General features: G+C 38.9%; 1 protein-coding gene across 1 annotated transcript; it reads right to left on the reverse strand.

Moving 5' to 3' along the window:
• Positions 1 to 1,193: 1,193 nt before the first annotated feature.
• On the reverse strand, positions 1,194 to 18,727 carry LOC119775700. The gene is made up of 12 exons (XM_038273767.1): positions 18,285 to 18,727; positions 15,109 to 15,264; positions 13,757 to 13,875; positions 13,345 to 13,516; positions 13,139 to 13,257; positions 10,158 to 11,625; positions 7,902 to 8,071; positions 6,417 to 6,490; positions 3,769 to 3,839; positions 3,452 to 3,632; positions 1,745 to 1,892; positions 1,194 to 1,274 (listed from the first exon to the last, which is right to left on the reverse strand). The coding sequence occupies exons 1-12, from the start codon at positions 18,706 to 18,708 to the stop codon at positions 1,194 to 1,196; spliced, it is 3,183 nt and encodes a 1,060-aa protein (XP_038129695.1). The 5' UTR covers positions 18,709 to 18,727.
• Positions 18,728 to 19,007: the final 280 nt, after the last annotated feature.

Raw genomic sequence — 19,007 nt, forward strand, 5'->3', positions numbered from 1 at the left:
TTCAACCTTTAACTTCCTGACAACCTTTCCAGGTATTTGTATCTTTTATGAGGCTTTTCTTTCATGTTGCTCAAAATTGTTTTACTTTATAATAAAACTGAAGGATGTTTGTCACAGCAGGGATCAAACTGAAGAAGCACTTTTCCGTTCTTTAAAAAAAAAAAAAAAAAAAAAAGTTTGTGTCATTTCATTAAAACAGTACTTGATTTTGTTTGTAAGGGTGAGAGGATCATCCAGGAAGGTTGATTTATTTTATTTTTTTTCCTAGCAGTTCAGACAGTCAAACTGGTTGCTCAAACCATTTAATTGGTTTTGAGGTTGTGTATATAAAATTTGTTGGTTTAAGTTCTGGTTTTATCCAAACCAAAGTCAGAATGTGCTCGGCTGTTCAAGGTAATTTAGAAAATTAAATGACCTTATGTAATCAGATTTTTTCTGGAAAAAAATAAAGACATCTCAGTCTGGATTAAAATAAACCTCAAAAACAAGTTGCAGATTTGCAGGTGTCTTTATTTTATGGATTTACATCAGTGTTGGGACCTGTGAAGATAAAAGTCATGCTACATTAGTCTTCCTAACAAATACACAGTAAAAAACAAAACAAACTGAACGATAAAAAGCTCTTAAAGCACTAATGAGCGTTAATGAGAAAGGGTGATTTCATTAAAACTGCATAAAACCGTATAGTCTGATAAATGGCTCTCAGGATGCTGAAATAATGTGTAAAACTAATTTCAAATAAGATCAGAAAACATCCTTACTTTTTAAATTTACTAGTGTTGGATGAAAAATAAATGAAATTACCATATAAGCTGAATTCAGATTAACATCTATAAAGAGATTTTACGGAAATCAAAGGAAATATAATAGACTGGCAAATTGTAATCCTTGCTAGAGTGGCTCAGATCTTAGTTTCAGGAAGTTTTGTCAAACTTAAAAGATTGGAGGGGCAGCCTGTCCATCCATTAAATTTCCCCAAATAAACTAGAACAAAATAGAAATTGTACACAAAATAAGCTCTTCCACCATCTAAAATCTTCCCCTCAAGATTGAAAACAAACAAAAAAAAAACATTTAAACCCCTTCCTAACCATTTGACGCGTCTTTACAAAGACTGTCCATGTCAAGGTGTCCAATAGTAAAAAAAAAAAAACATACATTAGTAAAAAGGATCTTAAGATTTAATTTATATCTCAGATCTTACCTTTGTTGCAGCTCACACCACATTGACCATAAACAGTTGAGCAAAGTTCTATATGGCACAAGAAGTAGACCTGAAATGGATAAAAAGAAGTTTTACAGCATCATAATGGTATTTGTGTTTTACAAAGATATAAACCTCCTTCAAGTTTATGAAAAAAATAATTTCCACCAGTAAAAAAAACAAAAAGGTCACTGTGCAACATCTGTAGGAGGTGATTTCCCTGATCTGTACATGATCTGCAGACCTTCCATGTTTAGATCAACTTTTTGGGTTTGGGATTTGTTATAGTGGGAAAACAGCTGCAATTCCCCATCATCAGCATTAGCCTATAACCCAGCATCTAAAGCAGCTACAGGGAAAGAAACCTAAAAATGCTGATCAGCAGGTTCATGGATGAGGAGAACCCAACCAGCAGCTTCTCTGCATTTAACAGCCACAGTGACTCCTCCCTGCCCCAATTAAACACGAACTTCAACTTTCCAGTCAGTTTCTTAACAGTTTTAAGGTGAACAAGGCCCAAAGAAGACTGTCAGCTCGTACCTCTGGATCCTCTGGTGCAGCTGGCCCTCCATGACCCATGTGGGTGGAGCTAGCTGGAGGCAGAGCAGGGAAGCTGGAAACCCTCAGCCTCCAGATGTGCTGAGGGTTTGGTGATGGAAGTTGCTGCCAAACAGTCTGGCTGCTACAACTGAACACAAAACACTGATTAATATTAAGAGCAAAGTCCTAAATATGGAAGATATATCACTCTATTAAAGTAGTAACAATAACTAAGGCAAACGGATTCAGGGCCACTGGAAGTACTTTGAACAGCGGGTGCTGTGAAATTTATTTTGTTTTTAATGGACCTATGAGCCTATAGGCCTATTTAAAAAATAAAAATAAAGTAAACAGATTGAGATTCACTACTTTGTCTTATGCACTTCAGTGCAACCAGGGTCTGTAACACACAGAAATCATTATGTAATATGTAATACGATGACATGCTCATTGTCAAGCATTTTTTTGTTACTGCTAAAAAAGACCTATTGTTTTTGAGAGGAAAAATGACCGAGTCATGTTTGAACTGATGCAGCTTGGGGTGTATTTTACTCACACTATAATTTCAGAAACTAAAGAATATTAGCTTTGAGATGATGCATCACATGTAATTTGGGCTTACAGTTCCTTAGTCATTTGCTTTTCCTTTCAGATATGCAAAAAGGCAAGGGATACTTAAAATTAGATTAAATTTTTCTCCTCCCCCCACACACACCACACACCCACCCACCACACACACACACACCCACACACAAAATGGCGAAAACTACCCCAGTATGGGCCAATAGCAGCAGTAAGCATGGGCATTTATTCCATCATTAATCACTAGCAGGATGAATTTCTTCTCATACAAATTTTTATTTATCGTCCAAACAGATTCTGGTTAATTTGGTTTAAAGATTTTTTAATTACCTTTCTCCTTGACACCCCCCTTTCAAATGAAGCATTGATTAACTAGTAGAACTTTATTAAATGCAGTTACAGTGTACAGTTAGTGATGAAAATGCCATTTCTTTATTAAGCTAGTGTCATTAAAAAGTCAATTTTATATGGTTTATTTTTCAGAAGAGGCATTTGTATTCGTTGGTCTAACATAGCTGTGACGTGTTACAGCCATATAGTTATCCAAAGAAGGCATTAAAATGTAATAGCTTTTTTTCCCCACCTTACTTTTATAGTTATTACAATTTCATCCATTACTAACACCGTTTTTTTCCCATTCCTAACCAAATCTAAGTGATAGCAGGAATGGGAGGAGGAGCCAAGTCTTGGACATGCTTTGAAATGGGTTCAAAATATTCAGTATTTTTTGATAAAGTAAAAACAATTCCATTTATTAATCTGATAAATCCAAACAATTCCAGGGAAAGCCCCAAGTCCAGCTCTTCTTGACCAAAGCAGAAAAATATTCTTTGACTTTTCACTCTATTGAAACCCCTGACACCTTCATTTTTTATTTTACTTTATAGTACAAAAAATATTTTAAAATGTATTATTTCACTGATTCACATTAGTTAATTTTTTTCAGATAAAAAAACTGTTTAAAAAAAAAAGGAATTAAAGCTAAACTTTTTGACTCCACACACATTCTGCCAGTGAGGAAAAAAAAAGGCTGCAAATAGTAATGAAATATGTTGGAAAGCTCAGTCAGACTGCAAACAAAGAGACCACATACAAGAGGAAGTTGACAGCATCTACAGAACCAACCTATTATAGAATAGTATCCAGTTGACCTCTGGAGTTAAAGTGTAGGCCAGGCAGGAGTGGACCAGCAGAACCAGGGTGGGATCTGTGGGTTTCAGCACTCTCAGTTCCACATGAACTGGTTTACCCTGCGTGAAGCTGAGGGGGAGGTGAGGCCGGGGGAAGAACCTGTCGAAGGACGCATCTAGAAGATAAAAAGTTCAAAGTGAAGATGGTAGAAAGGGGGATGGTCGACCATTAGATTACGATGAAGCACAGAGAAAGACAAAAGCAAAGATGTAATAAAAAGAACAGATTAAAAAAAGGAAAGAAAAAAACACCTGTTGCAATTCTCAGGATCACAGCAACAGCAGCTGGTGTATCTGAAGGGGGGGTGCATCCCACCATCAACCTGCAGGCAGATAGAAAACACCTGATCTGATTAGTGCTCCAACTCACTGTGGCGTTTAACATCTCACAAGTATTTTATAAGATCAAACTAATTAGGGTATGACTGTAAAGCAAGAGTAAAAAAACACCAAACAAGTCTTCTAATCAGAGAAGCAGCAGCAAGAGGTCCTTTGTTACTTTGGAGGAGCTGCAGATGTTAGGCATCTTGGTAAAGACTTTTCACTTCTTTGAGGATTCAAAGAAGAAAACCAATGATAAAAAGGACATATGAAGTTTTTTAGGCAGCCATGAAGGGTAAAAGGCAAACATCTGTAAGATGGTGCAGCATGAAGTTTGCTCCTGGTGGTGGAAAACTAACCCTCCAAAGCCTCCCTAACGAGCTCTCTATGGTGAAGTTTTTAATGAGTTCATGAAAGATTGAGTTAAACTGGACGATCCTGAAGGAAAACCATGTAGAGGCTTAATAATTCTGCTGAATGCCAACCTTTGTCAGAGGGAGGAAAAAAAGAAAAAAAAAAGTAGATTCGCTGTTCTGGTTAGTATCACTGCGAGTCAGCACCTTCTTGACCTGGGTCACCATTTGCCTGTTTTTACTGTATTTCCTAAATCAGTTCATTGTGGATAAAGCTGTCCGGTGTGAGCAGATTTACTCCTGCCAGGTCAGACTGACACACTTGGAGGAAGCTGCATTCTAGACATCTAACTCTGATAGAGGTCTCTCCCCCACACACAATGTAGACCCCCCTTCAGATATCTGATGCTGAAGGTCTGGTTTATCTTCTGTGTGTTTTATGACATCCTCTGCTTTACGAGGGGTTCATAAGACACTCTGAGCAGGGTAAGCATAGTCCTGGAATGAAATTTCTTTCAGATCAGATTGAACGTGATTAATCTGCAGACTGACATGTTTACATTTTTGATCTGATCAGGCCTTCAATTTGATTATTTTTCTCCAATGTTAACCTGTCGCTACTGATTATTTCCCGAACACTCATGTATCAAATGAAACGCTGCCTTAAACTCTTTACCTGAATACATTCAATTTAACTTTTATCTTCCATTTATACCTTAAAGCAAAGAAACATGTGAATCCCAATTGGGGAAATTCAAAAGCAGCAACGACCATTCATCCTCCATGCTGAAGGTTTGAACGCCAATATTCCCTATACTCACAGGAAAAAGGACACACGCTGTGGAAAAGAGATGCAGGGTCAGAGGTCAGTCCTGGCAAAAGTCCAACCACTGGAGAGCAGAAAGAAACCTATGAGGGAGATCTTTAACTTCCTTGGTTTACAGTGACTGCTGTCTTTTCGTTTAAAGGGCTGGTTATCCTCCCGCAGCAGTGTGTCGCAGTGAGCTTGTCGATATTTTTGATTTATGCCGAATTTTGAAGTGTGGTCTGATCATTTTCAAACAGGAACTGGACTCTGTTCAGTTCATTTCATTTTCTGGATCTTATACTGGCACTTCTCCTTCAAAGATGCATTTATGATTCCTGAATGAGTAGACCTGGGAATGCATGTCTCCCCTGCTCAACTCTCAGACTTTCCCTTTGTCCTCTTCCCTTTTCATACATTTACCAAGTTTAAACCTAGGAGTGGCTCCTAGTAATGAATAATCCCTGCCATCCGCAGTAAATACCACTGGGATTAATGCTCAGACAGCATATGTAAAATCTCTGGATTAGGATTAGCATGTGTGAACAGCCGGGTCTTTAGGATTTAGCCGATTAGCTGTAGTGTGCTAAATATGCCTCGGGTCAATTAGGGTTAAAGTCGGCAGGAGGATTCAACAGAGACGTAAAAAAAAAAAAAAACAGCCAGAGCAGCAGTGAGATCGTTTGATCAGGGCCAGTAATCCAGATCCAACACATGGTAACAGTTTGATGCATCCCTGCTTCAACAAACGTGGATCAAGAGGCTGAACTCCATCAGCATTTAGTCTGGGATGCATTTTAATGCCGAATTTTCACAGACTCCAACCCACCAATTTCCAAGCATTTTCATTACTGCATAATAAGCACCAGAACTGGATTTTTTCTGCCCCACTCAGCTGAAGGTTCAGAGACAAGTTGGAAACACAAAACATTCTGAATGGAATATCAATCTGAACAAAAAGAGAAAGCCTTTTCAAGTTCTCTCTACTTTGTGTTTTTCAAATCACATTGTTGAAAAATGTATATAAATATTGTTATTCAACCTAATGATCATGATCCATAGTGTGGTTTACAAAGAACAACAGGCTCCTATAGAAACTGGTTATAATGAAACAGCCTTTCTCACAATAGATCCTGCTGCAGTGGGTGGAGTTCAGATTGAGATTTTAACTTCAGCAGGCAGCATTTATGTGTAGATCCTAAGCAGCTGCAGGATTATATTACCTCATTACTCTGTGCACTTTTAGCAAAGGACATATTTACATGCTAATCTGAAATAAAAAAGTCTTAATGGTTTGATTCACAAGAAAATAAATTTAATATACAAGCATGCAAAAAGTGAAGATAGATTTAAAACTCACACCAAAGCTATCAGCCTAATTTAACTATACAATCAATGATGCATTTAAAGAGATTGTATACCTTAAAGGAAGATGACCTCCGTCTCCGTCTGATGGAGGACCTCTGAGCTGATGAACCAAGTTCTGACCAGGAAACTATGAAGAAACATGCAGAACAGTAAGGCCTTATCTCTTGGGATTTGAGCTTGGATAATCAGAGGGAAAGGTCAGGAAAGACAAAACAAACAAAAAAACATTTAATTGTATCCCCTCTCCTGCACCCATTCATTTTATTTATTTAATTCATTTATTATGTGCCTTGTGGAGTTTAGGAGGAGGCTTAGACTCTTGCAAAACAATGTTCAAATCCGTTTAACCTCAGACAGAGATAGAGCTCTGACTGGGGTAAACTCTGTACATTTGTACAATACCTCCCCACACACACTCCCTTGGAACCATCCCACTCCTACATAAAGAACTCTCACACACAAACATGTGGAGAGAAAAAAAAAAAAAGTAAATTCATCAAGGCGATTCCCCATTAGCTTTAATATATCTTTCACTGGCTAGATGGATCTTCTCAAAACAGTCCTCCCCTTCTTGCCATGAAGTAACTCATTCTTATCTCTCATGACCTTTGTTTGGAGCCTGAGGCTAAGAACAGACATACTTCAAAATTTTTCACTCCACAGCCTCTTTGTTAGTTAAATCGATTAAGATTACTTTTAATTTTTTTCACCAGGTGTGTTTAAAAACAGTTTTTGCAGCTGCCACACCTCAAAATTCAGTCTGTCAGATTTCGGCAAAAAGACAGCAGCTTTTGCCGTAAGTAGCCTTTGGACTCTGGAAGATTGAGCCTAAATGTCCATCAAAGGTCCTGATTTCATTGCAACTGTGAAAACCCTGAGCCACTTGGATCCTTGATGAAACGCCCACCTCAATCATCTGAAAGGTGGAAACAGTCCAGCACTTCCTCTCCAATGCTTATGCACTGTAAAAACCATCTAGAAATAAGTAAAAATGTCTTAAACTAAATGTACTTACCCTTAATTTGAGTAGATGCATGATTATTTGCCAATGTAATTAGTATTTTTACTCTTAAAATAAGATATTTAGATAAAATGCAGTTGAAATAAGAAAATTCAATTGTGTTTTCTAATTTTAAATGTAAACCGTCTTGTTCCATTGGCAAAATGTCTCTTACCTTCTCAATTCAAGAACAAATGCACTTATTTAAAAAAAAAATGATTTCTAGATTTTGATTTTTTTTTTCAGTGTGTGAGATCATTTAATCATCTTAAATTGAAGGGGCGGTTTAATACAATGGAAGAACCGACTTCCCCTGCAGTTACTTTATGCCTGGTCACTGGCCGCTAAGCAGCCTGCCTTTTTAGCTGACCTTTTGTGACTCACCTGCCTTGTTTGGGTATCAGTGATGTATGAAAAAAAAAAAAAAAAAAAGTGTTCTGAGCAACCGATTCAGTGCATGTCAATAAATTCTAACATAAAAACATCAAATTTAGATCTATAATTTGTGAAAAACCAGATCCCCAGAAAGGCCCCTTACTTGTTTGTTAGTGCAGCCTTCTAAGGGAACAAGGTAGACATCTGGGTTGGAGGAAAGCTTCTGCAGCACACAGGAAACCATCCTGTCCTCAGAGGAAGGAGCAGGTGGAGCCACTGGAGGAGTCATCATGGAGTCAGGTACAGTAAAGACGACATGTCCTGCTTGGCCATCTGTTGACCCAGATAAAGGTTATTGCTGAAATGCAGCATCTTTCAAGAGCATAAACCCACATCATCATTTATTATGAAACATGAACCATCTGATTAATTCAACATTAAGGTGAGGAATGATTGCCAACATTTTATTTTTAGAAAGAATGAAACTGGTCAGAATCCTATATAGTGGAAGGTCACACTAGATCTTAACTAAAGAACATTTTGTATTACTATGCATCTTTTTCCTCTTTGATAAACTGCTAGAAATCATTGTTTTGATGTCAGGCTTTAAATATAACTGCTAATGTTTCCCGGCCATTGAAGACATGTTTTAACGTGAATGTAACATTTTACGGCGGCTTCCTTTTATTTCCTTTTTCGTTGTTTGAAAATTGTACATTGCGTTGTTTATCATCTTACATCAGTGTGAGATAAGGAGGTGGAAGAATTTTTTTCTTTTTGTGAAAACACAAAACTAATACAAATGTTTAAATAAAAGAAACTGCAATGAGTCTGTGGAGCAGCCAAAAATAAAATAAAATAAATAAATAAAAAAACAGTGCAGTAAATGTCTGAAATGTCTAAGATAACAGAGTGAGGCAGAGTTTGGATCAGTCATGAGCTGATCTGAGCACATAATTGAAAGCAAAGCAGGTGATATTAGAATTTTACTTTCTGCCTATGGTTGGTAATGATAAATAAGGGCTCCAGGATGTGGAAACTAACATGTCAGAGGTATTGATTTTTAGGCTGATATTTGATCCGGTTTTGTACATCTTTATACTGAGTTTTAGCTTTATTTACAGGATTAGTAAAAATCACTAAACTGGAAATGTAAGATGTAAAGAGAGTAAAATCTTTAAGACTAAAGAGATACGACCCTAAAATCAAGCCAAATATTACAGCACCTAATGGCAACTTAGTTTTAAGAAAGGTAATTAAAACTGTAATTACAAACCTCCCCTTTTCCCAGAAGGAAATAACATTTGAGTGAATTATATTTTATTATTGTTGCTTACAGATAACAGGTTTTGTGAATGGAAATTTGGAAAAAAAAAAATTAAAAAAAAGCATTCCAGATGTTAAACTTTAAGGGGAGAAATAAAAAAGGGAACTTTTAGGGCTTAATATTTTTGTTCATTTTTGCACTTTCTATATTTTCAGATTTATTCTTTTCCCCCCAATTTCTCCTTTTCAAACATCACCTTCTTCAGCTCTAATGCAAACTGGCTTTAAAAATGTATGCAGGTCCATAGAAAAGATCTGCATACATTTTTAAAGCCAGGGGAGGTATTCCTCCCCATAGAGGAACACTTTCCACCCCAGAAGACAAGTTGACGTAGAAAATACCATTCTAAAAGAATACCATCCTTAATATTAAATTTGAAAAAAATAAAATCTGAAAAATTACATACATACTTGTATGATGGTTAGCATTAAGTTCTTCCCTCATCTGATCTTTGCAAATGGCTGCAGAACTGCACTCAGTAAAGTCATCTGTTTAACGGGCTTGTTTAAAATGCATCATATCCAGAGGATTTATTTTGTGCCTTGTATGAATTAAAGCTGAAGTCTGTAAGTTTTTAAAAATCACTTTTTTGTCATATTGGCTAAAACTGTCCCTATGCCCAGACAGCAGTACATGTGATATGTAACCTGTGAAAAAAACTGCTTCAATTGGTACCGCCTACTGCCTGTATTTCAATCTGGAAAGAATAATTCGGGACGAGTCAAAACAACCAATCACAGCCAGAGGAGCGTCTGATGGAGTGTCAATCACAGCTCACACACGCTGAATCCCGCCCCCCCCCTTCTGGTCGCATGCGGTAGCCGCGCAGATGCTGTGAGAGGGGTGGAGCTTGGAGGTGGGGCATGAGTGAAGCAGAGAGGGTGGGGGAGTGGAGTGAAACCTGTTTTTCCTTCAAATTTTCAGTCGAAGTCTGCTCTCTCCTCAATGTTACAGACTGCAGCTTTAATTGCCTAAAACTAAAATTATCCACTTTGTTTCTCTTCTTCCCTCAGTAACAACTTCCTATGAAGGAGTGTTGCTCCTTCTAAAATACTTCATCATGAAAGTCGGATTCCCAATGAGACCAAGTACCTCCCATGTAGCCATCCAGCTTCTCCTTAGCTCCATCTCTGCCACGCAGCCAAGAAATGTAGTTGAAATAAGCCTGATGAAATGCGTTGGACAGCGATGGATGAAGCCCCTCAGAAGCACGAGGAAGCCTCTGCAGTTCACTATGGTCCAAGTTTGAGGAAAGCAGAGATGAAGATCCTGGACTACGGAGCTCCTGGTAGTATCTGAGCAGCTGAGGCGAATGGTAGAGGTTGTAGTAACTGTAGGGGAACGTCAGTCTGCTGGGAATGCCGAGCGCTGGGTCAGAGGGAGCAGAACTAGTTTGGCGTTTGAAATGGGACGGTCGATGAGCCGACTCCGATGAAGTCTGAGCCAGATGGTGGTAGACGCCACGCAGAGCGTCAGGTGCATAATACCTCAGGTAGTAGTTATAGTAGGGATGATAGTAGTACTTATAGGGATCTGCATTAACCATAAATCCAGGAGTGGGGAAAACTGGTCTGTCAGGAGGAACAGCGACGGGATCTGGAGACTGGTTAGTCCCAGAGGTAGGATGCTTGTCTTCTTCGTCCTGCAGCTCTTTATTACTTTTGTTGGGGTAAACAAAGAGTTTTCCAGGATTTGAGCGTAAAGCAAAAAAACCTGGAGGAGCTGAGGACATATTTGCCTTTGTGGCCCAGTTGAAATGGAACAGCCCCGGTTGTTTATCTTTAGCATTATGTGGGTAGTAGTAAAGATAGAAGGGAAAAGGCGGATGAACTGCTGTGGCGCTGTAGCCCGTTTCCTTGGTTACAGGTGCAGAGATCTGGTTTGTGACCTCAGATATCTGGGTATCAGGGAGCATGGATGGAAGCGGATAGTTAAAGGAGTCAGAAGGGGTTGGGGATCCAGAAACACCAGGAGCCGGGCCCTGAGACGGCCCAGGAAGAGGGATTTTGGGGTGATGGTAGTAGTGGTAGTATGAGCTAAAATCATTGTTTGGATCTTGGAAGCCAGGAGCTTCAACCTGAACCGGCAGAGCTGTAGGAACAACGCTGTTCTCTGAGAGATCCGAGACTGGAGCCACACGATTCTCCATTAGATCTGGAAGAAATGAACCTGGGCTGTCCGACTGAGCTTCAGATGGCCGAGGCTTTGGGGTCATGAAGTGTGCATATGCATCCTTCAGAGAAATATGTTGGTAGTAATGGGGATGAGGGTCTAACTGAGACCTAAAATCCACCTTAGGAGTCACCGAGTGAGGAGTAGGAGGGCTGGACGAGTCCTGCTCTCTATATTGGGAATAACCACGATGATATGTTGGGTGAGGATAGAAAGGTGGAGCCAAGTAGAAAGGTGGCATGAACAGTAAAGGCCCCAGCAGCTTTCTGTGGGATTCAGAGGGTTCATCAGCCTGAGGCTCCTGGGCGACAACTTCAGAGGCAGGGTTAGGACAAGCCAACATGAAGATCTCCTGGCCCATTTTAAGCAGGAGTGTCATTTTTCCATCCTGAAACACAATTCAGTGTAGGGTTAAAAAAAATAAAAGGGAAAGAGCTAAATTTTGTCAGAAAGGACTAAAAACAAAATAAAATCAGAAAGATTATTTAATAATGAGTTAAACCCCACAGTTTCTATTTAAACAAAGATTGTTAATTTAGAACAAAAAAACTGTCTATCAAAAAAACAAAACAGAACAATAATTGAGCTACTGCTAAAATACAACACACACAGATTTCAGAATTTATATCAAAACACAAATAAATCTCACCGGTAAAGGAGAAAACCTTTCGCATCCAATAAGGATGGAGGCTTTCTGCACAAAATCATTTCTGCTGCTCATGGGTAGAGAGCTCATTATCAGTGTCAGGTACTCAAATATGAGATGCAGATCATGCTATCAAATCAATGAAGTCAGCCTTAGCTTCAGCTGTCGATGAAACCAAAAACCTACAGCATCTCAGCTACCTGGAGCCAAGGTAAATGTTTAACGTGTCAGAGAATATCAACTAAACTCTGCTCATATCAGCCCTCTGCATCTACTGAAATCTAAGTACATGTACTTTTAACTGAGGTCATTTAGTATCAGTGCTTCCTACTCACAGGTATAACAGTTAGTTGGGCTATCTGCTGCTGCAGCATGAACTCAGCTGCACTACAAATACGCGGCCTTTAGCTTCAACATTGCAGAATTAGAATCATTACAGTTACGGCATTTATTATTAATCTTAATTGTTTTCAGATCAAATGAGAGTTGTTCTGAGATGCCCATGATGCATCTTCAGAGGAGATTCAAACAGGAGGAGAACTTTTAACTGGCCACCTGAAATACATTTTCTCATGACTGGATACACCTGGCTATGAAGTTCAAATCTTCATTAAATTTTGTTGCGTTTTAGTAAATCAGTAAAAAGTTAAGGGCATTCAATAACATGATTAGGGAACCCACATTTTTGCACTTGTCTAATTTTGTTTTAATGCGTACTGCACATTTAATACTGAAATATTACTGCGTCCAGCAGTTATTTGATATATGAAAATGAAATAGCTGTTGCAAACACCCAAATATTTAGAAATAAAAGATTAATAGGGGTGCCCACAGTTTTTCATATGACTGTACTATCGCCATCACAAATAACTCTGATCTTAGCTTTTTTCAAAAAAAATTTCCTTTGGTGATTGTTTTCCACTGGAACTTCAATTTATTTATTTAAGTGAACTTTTCCACTGTGAGGAACCAAACCAGGCTAGTCTGGCTTTGATTTGGACCCACAGGTCTCCACACACAGCAGGTATAGACTCATAAACTAGAATCAGGAAGTAAGGAAGGTTAATAGGGGCAGAGCCGTGTTATTCTATGCTGCATAAAGATCAATATAGCATCTCTTTAGCAAGAACTCAAATGGTTTAAAAAAAAAAAAGTGTTGCTTGAAAGTTTTAGCACTTTGGAAGAGCTTCATCGTCAGTTCTGTACCTTGATACCAGTAAATATCTTGTACCCAGTCCAAATGTTTACATTTCACCTTTACTGTTACACCACAAGTAATAAATGGGATGGAGATTATCGTCTCTGCAGCTCGTTGGTCCAAAGTGTAACCGCACTGATCAGCCAACAGCTCCAGAGGCATCCATTCACCCTTCACTGCAGGGGAGAGAGAGAGAGAGAGAAACCAAAAGATAAAAAGAAGATGCTCGTTTTAAGTTCTGGCTGATTCAAAAGAAAGATGACCTTTTATATGCAGGTCCTTTGTTGCAGACAGTCCTTCAAGTTTCACAGTCATGCTGTTTGGGAAGCAGCAGAGGGAAGATGCGTCCATGCTTCCAGGGCCGACCTGAGAGACCGGGCATGAAACCCTGATGGGGAGCCCCCTCCACAGCAGAGGCAACACATAGCCATCCTCCTGAGGACAAGAATTCACACTACACTTCAAATCATTTAAAATAGTCATTGCATTTCACTGGAAAGAATATATCCAAAAAAATAAATAAATCCACCATCAGAACAAACCCCCATCACACATTGATCAGTGAAGCAGAACTGAGTGATTCAGCTCAGCACCGTTTGAATGCAGTCAAAGCTTTAGTGTAATACTAAAAGAAACAGAAACTAGGACTGGAAGAGGATAAAAAAAATATTTTACCTCATGGATAACATGACAGGCATCATATTGAGCCGCCAGGATGAGGTCTTTCCATGAGCTTCGTACTGAGTAACCACACTGAGGAGGGAGCTGGACCAGAGGCACCGATGAGCCATTCACTAGAAGGTAATCATTTTCATCCGAACACAAGTTTAATCCAAAAATTGGACACTTTATTTCAAGTTTAAATTCAACTTTCAGCTTTCCACAAAACCAAAATGTTCTGCATCGTCTCTTTTCCACCAACTAAGGTTTCTTGAAGGTCACTCAGACCAACCTTTCAAAGACAATTATGATCACAATAGAATTGAGAAATATTTCTGAAGACTTTTCATAAAAAAGGAACTTAAAAATTATTTTTAATGCTTTAACTTCCTTTTCCCTAAACTATGGTAATGCATTTAAAGGCCCCTTAAATAACAGCAAAAAACAAACAAAAAAAAGGTCCATAACTTCTGCATTGGTTATTAGTTCACTTTAAAATCTTAACTTTCAGAGAAATGCATGTTAAACTGCTATAGTACAGAAACAAGGCCCCAAACCCAAACCTTCAGAGTTCCTCCATTTTTAAATCATATTCTAATAAATATTTATTCATTAATGCCATTTTGTGAAGCACTTTGTGATTTTGAATGAGACGCATAATGAAGAGGACATTTCCTTAAGCTAAGAGAACTGAGGAAGTGTAGAAAGCTGAAATCCTAATAGTCATCTCAGCGTTCATAATAATTTCAATATTATGTCTTAACTTCCTGATGATGGCAGCCTGACTTCAGATTGTTACAAAGCTGCTTCCTGCAAAGAGGCAGTCATGGTGGCACACAGCTAGAAAACATAACCAAGCTTGACAGGGATGGAGGCTACAGATGATGGTTAATAAAAAAAGCTAAAGGTCATCCTCAAGCATCCGGTCATTTTGTGACAAACCCCCCCAAATTTTTTTTTATTTTTATTTTTTTTAGACAGACTAATAGCAGCTACATAAATGCCCATTTAAAGCTGATGCAAGGAGAAAGAAGAGTTTAAACGTTTTTTTGTACCATCTATCAGAACTTAAAGGAACAGAACTTTTCCTTTAGTTATGCTACCCCCTAGTGGCCACCTCAAATATCTACCTCCGTTTCTGCCAAATATTTTCATTTCAATTCAGAAGCACTACACTAAACATTCTAATTTACACCAGCATAAGAATACTATAATGACTGATGTTTCAATGGGTCTGCAAAATTAAATCAAACCATTATATATCAACACATCTCTTTCATGGGGAATGAAATAGACTTGAAGATCAGATGCAGGGTAGGAGGTTCCCCGGAAATGGAGCATGCCAAGCAATCAGGGCCTGACCTCACCTGGGTCCAGCCATAACTGTAAGGCTGGTTTCCTCCTGACGGTCAGGGTCATGGCATCGTCTTCACACTCCACTGAAGGCTCCAGCTTCTGCCAGCTCTCCTCAGATCCACTGACGGGCTCACCAGCCATGCTCATCTCTCCATCCTCAGCCTGGACTGGGATGCAAAACACATCTTTAATAAGCTTGGATGAAACGCTTGGATGGGGAAGGAGGGGGTGATGGGAAGAGGAGGAGAGGCGCAATATTCTTCTCACTGTGTAGTAACACAGGCCAACTACTGTGTAGCCAGAGTAATGTTTATTTATATGGTTAGTTCATTTCTGCAGAGCTATAATCCAAGAAAACTACTGTGTAGTCTTAGCTTTCTACTGTGCAGATTTTTATATCTAAAGGAAACATTCCAGGACATTATGCTTTTTTTGTACTATATACACTTTTTATATTGTCTGTTGTATTTTTTATCATTAATGGAATCTTGCTTTAACTCTTTGTACTCTACAGTATATAAGCAACTGGAACCAGAATTTCCGTGAAGAAGTAATCCCAAGGGTTAAAGAAATTTGAGTCCAAGTCTAAAACAAAGCAGGAATCTCCACCAATAAAGATTTGACTGCCATACCTTGGGAAAAAAATGTAAAAAATAAAAAAATTATAAAAAATCTTATGGAAACCTTACATAAGGTGGTGGTGGGGGGGGGGGGGGGGGGGTGGCGCAGCATGTTTTCATTAGAGAAAAAGCATGAGAAAAAACAAAACAGGGCAATAGTTTAATATTTAGAAGATAAAGTGAGAAAAAGCCACTTGCAGCTCTGCACTGGATTAAAGCTACAGTGTGTAATAATTACAGGGATATAAAGTCAGAAATTTAATATATTATACATAACTATGTTATTTATCATCACCTATGAGCTCAGCCATTTAACCATAATATTTGCGTTGCCTTAGAATTCGTTATTTATAATTACATAGGAGCGGGTCTCGCAGCCATGGAGGCTGACATCTTTGTGCTACGGCAAGCGCAGAGGCAACAAACTAGCGATTGCGAGATCGCCCATTACGCTCGAAAATAACTACGGCAAGTTGAGAGAGATGAACTGAGACGGTACTGAACAGTAGATGGCAGTACTATGCCTGAGAAGCGTTTAGTCTGCCTGAAACCAAAGAAGAAGAAGAAGCAGGTATACTGCGCCTCAGTAACAAGAAAGGTGAACAAGGCGGCAGGCGTGAGTGACTTTGCAAACTGTTTGGCACTGTGTGGCCAAACATCAGACGAATGGAGGATCATGCCTACTCTGTATCACAACGAAAAGCGGCGGGCACCGAACCCCCGTCATCTAAGAAGCGGAAACACGACGAGAATAAACGCAAGCGTGACAAGAAACGACAAAAAACACGGATCAACATTGGCACGGCATTTACACGATGGAAGTCACTGATGGAGGAAAAAGGTTTTCAAAGTGACGCTCAAGTTGCCAGTTTTCTCTTGGACAGGTAATTAATCCTACACACACAATTGTCTAATATCACTGCAGTTTTTGGAGTACAGAATGCTCAGACCTGTCTAAAACAATAACATGCTGCGTGATGGTGCTGTTACTCTCCAGTATACTTATTCAGCAACGTCCCTGACGTTTCACAGGTAATGATTCAGTAATTTTCTGTAAAATAATTTTCTGGATATATACCTCGGTTACTTCTCTCCGGCTCCTTTGGAGATCTTCAAGCCTTTCTTCCTCTGCTCTCACCCCGCTGGCTCCCCTCCCTCGCCTGGCCCTAGCTGCACGCCCACCCCGGCCTCTCTGTCCTCGCCCTCTTCCTCGCCTTGTAACCCCCGTGCCACAAACAAGACTTGGACTCTGTAAACGGGGAATATATATTCTTCCAGCGAACACAATCTTGCTGTTAAACTAATGACTACAATTCCTTCGTCTGTTTATATCACCATGCAAAGCAGCTCACAAAAACGTCACAACGATGTAGAAAAAATAACGGGTATATTTATTATCTAAAGTCTACATGAAATCTATACCCTATACAGACTAATGAAATACTATCTGTAAAATTATCTATGTAAACAAACCTCATCACTTGAGAAGGTAGGTGATTCCGACGTCGTGGAAGACATTTTGTCCCCTAACGCTTGCCGTACTGTTGGGGGGGAGAAGCGGTGGGGGGGAGACGTTCATTTTGCTGCAGTCTGCAGTCTGGACGTTAGATGTCGCTGAAAATTACACACTGTAGCTTTAAGTGAAATTCCCATATAATTTAGTTTGATTAAAATTTGAGGTTTCAGTTGAACATTTAATTTTGGCCTGAATGTGTTAATTTATTTATCCAATATAAAATTAAAACCTTAGTGTTGCATGTCTGCTCACATTTGTCAGTGAATGGGACTTAATCAGTTAGCAATTTGATGGCCAGTGAAGAAATGTTATGAGAAAGCTGCTATAACAATAAATCGTTACTGTTGAATGACCAAAACATTTAATTAAATCAAACTTTTGAAAAAGTCAGATATTTGACTTTGAGGGCTGTAGAGACAGACCTTTAAAAGAATTACATTGAAAGTTCTACCCATGATAAATAAAGTTGGACAAAAGGGAAATACGTTTTTAGTATGACACCCAGTCTTTGGAGTAAAGATAAGAATTGAAATAAAGCCGTTTCTTAGAATATTAAGTTAATGTATATTCATAATTCAGATATGTTACACATTCTTATTTATTTTAAAGGATAATGATCAGTCTTAATCTAATGAGAATTAGGAGAGAGTAGAACTTAAACAAAATTCTAATTTATTACAGCTAAATTGATCAAAGAATTACTTTTTTAACATTTTACTTGCCTTAGAAGAGATTGTTTTTAAAAGCTGGTCAAAATAACATTTAGCAGATAAACTGATGTTATCTCACTATGACTGAAGCATCTTCCTAATTTGTTAAGTCATGATTAAAACACAACAGTAAAGAAAAAAAACATATATAATGGATCTGAGGGATCCATCAGTCTGTTCCAGTACATCATGATCAGATAAGCATTTTATTTAAAATAAAAAATACTGCAATCTCTTATTTCAAGTGCATAATATTTTATGTTTCTTTAAGGATAAAAACATTCATTCCAATGGCAGATAATCTTATGTACCTCCTCAAATCCAGTGTGTTGTTCTCTCACCTGCAGACTGATGGCCTCCATGTTGGTGTTTGGCTTCCAGCTGAGCGCTGATGTAAAGTTTCCCAGGAACCACATGTCTGATGGTTCCTCCGCTGCAGTTCCCATCCAGAAGCTTCTGTGGAGTAGACGGCCTCTGGTGTGTTAAAGTTGGAGTAGACACCATTCTGACCGCTCTGTCCTGCTTTGACCCCTTTCCTGAGGGGTCACGGGTTTTAGGGTTGTGGCGTCCTGAGCTGCTGAGGCGTGACCAGCCTCTGATGGAGGGGGGGCTGGGGACTCTACGGCTGTTAGAAGGAGTTGGACCAGAGGTTGGTCGGAGGGAGTGAGCTGTGGGCTCACACCAGCCTACTGAAGATAGACTAATTGTAGATAAGGTGTAAAGAAGTGGAACACCAAAGCAGTAAGCTATCAGCTTTAAATGCATTGTCAATATGTTTCCTCTATGCAACAAAACACTGAGACAGACTGCAGAGCGGCTGGTTGATTTGTAGACATCCTGCAAACACACCTGCTCTCTAATTTGCACTAATTAAGGGCACATGCTCAGTATGGGTGAATAAGGACTTCAATCTAAAAGCTTTTTTAGCATTTTTGCTCAGTGATAGATTCACTACAGCAGATACACATCAAGCGTTCATTTGGTTCCAAACTAATCAAAATACAGTAATTATAAATAACTTCTCGGATTAAAATAATTGGTTTGACTAATAAAAAAATAGGATC

The sequence above is a fragment of the Cyprinodon tularosa genome, unplaced genomic scaffold (genome assembly GCF_016077235.1).
Source record: "Cyprinodon tularosa strain WSP-4 unplaced genomic scaffold, ASM1607723v1 ctg89, whole genome shotgun sequence".
Classification (NCBI taxonomy): domain Eukaryota; kingdom Metazoa; phylum Chordata; class Actinopteri; order Cyprinodontiformes; family Cyprinodontidae; genus Cyprinodon; species Cyprinodon tularosa.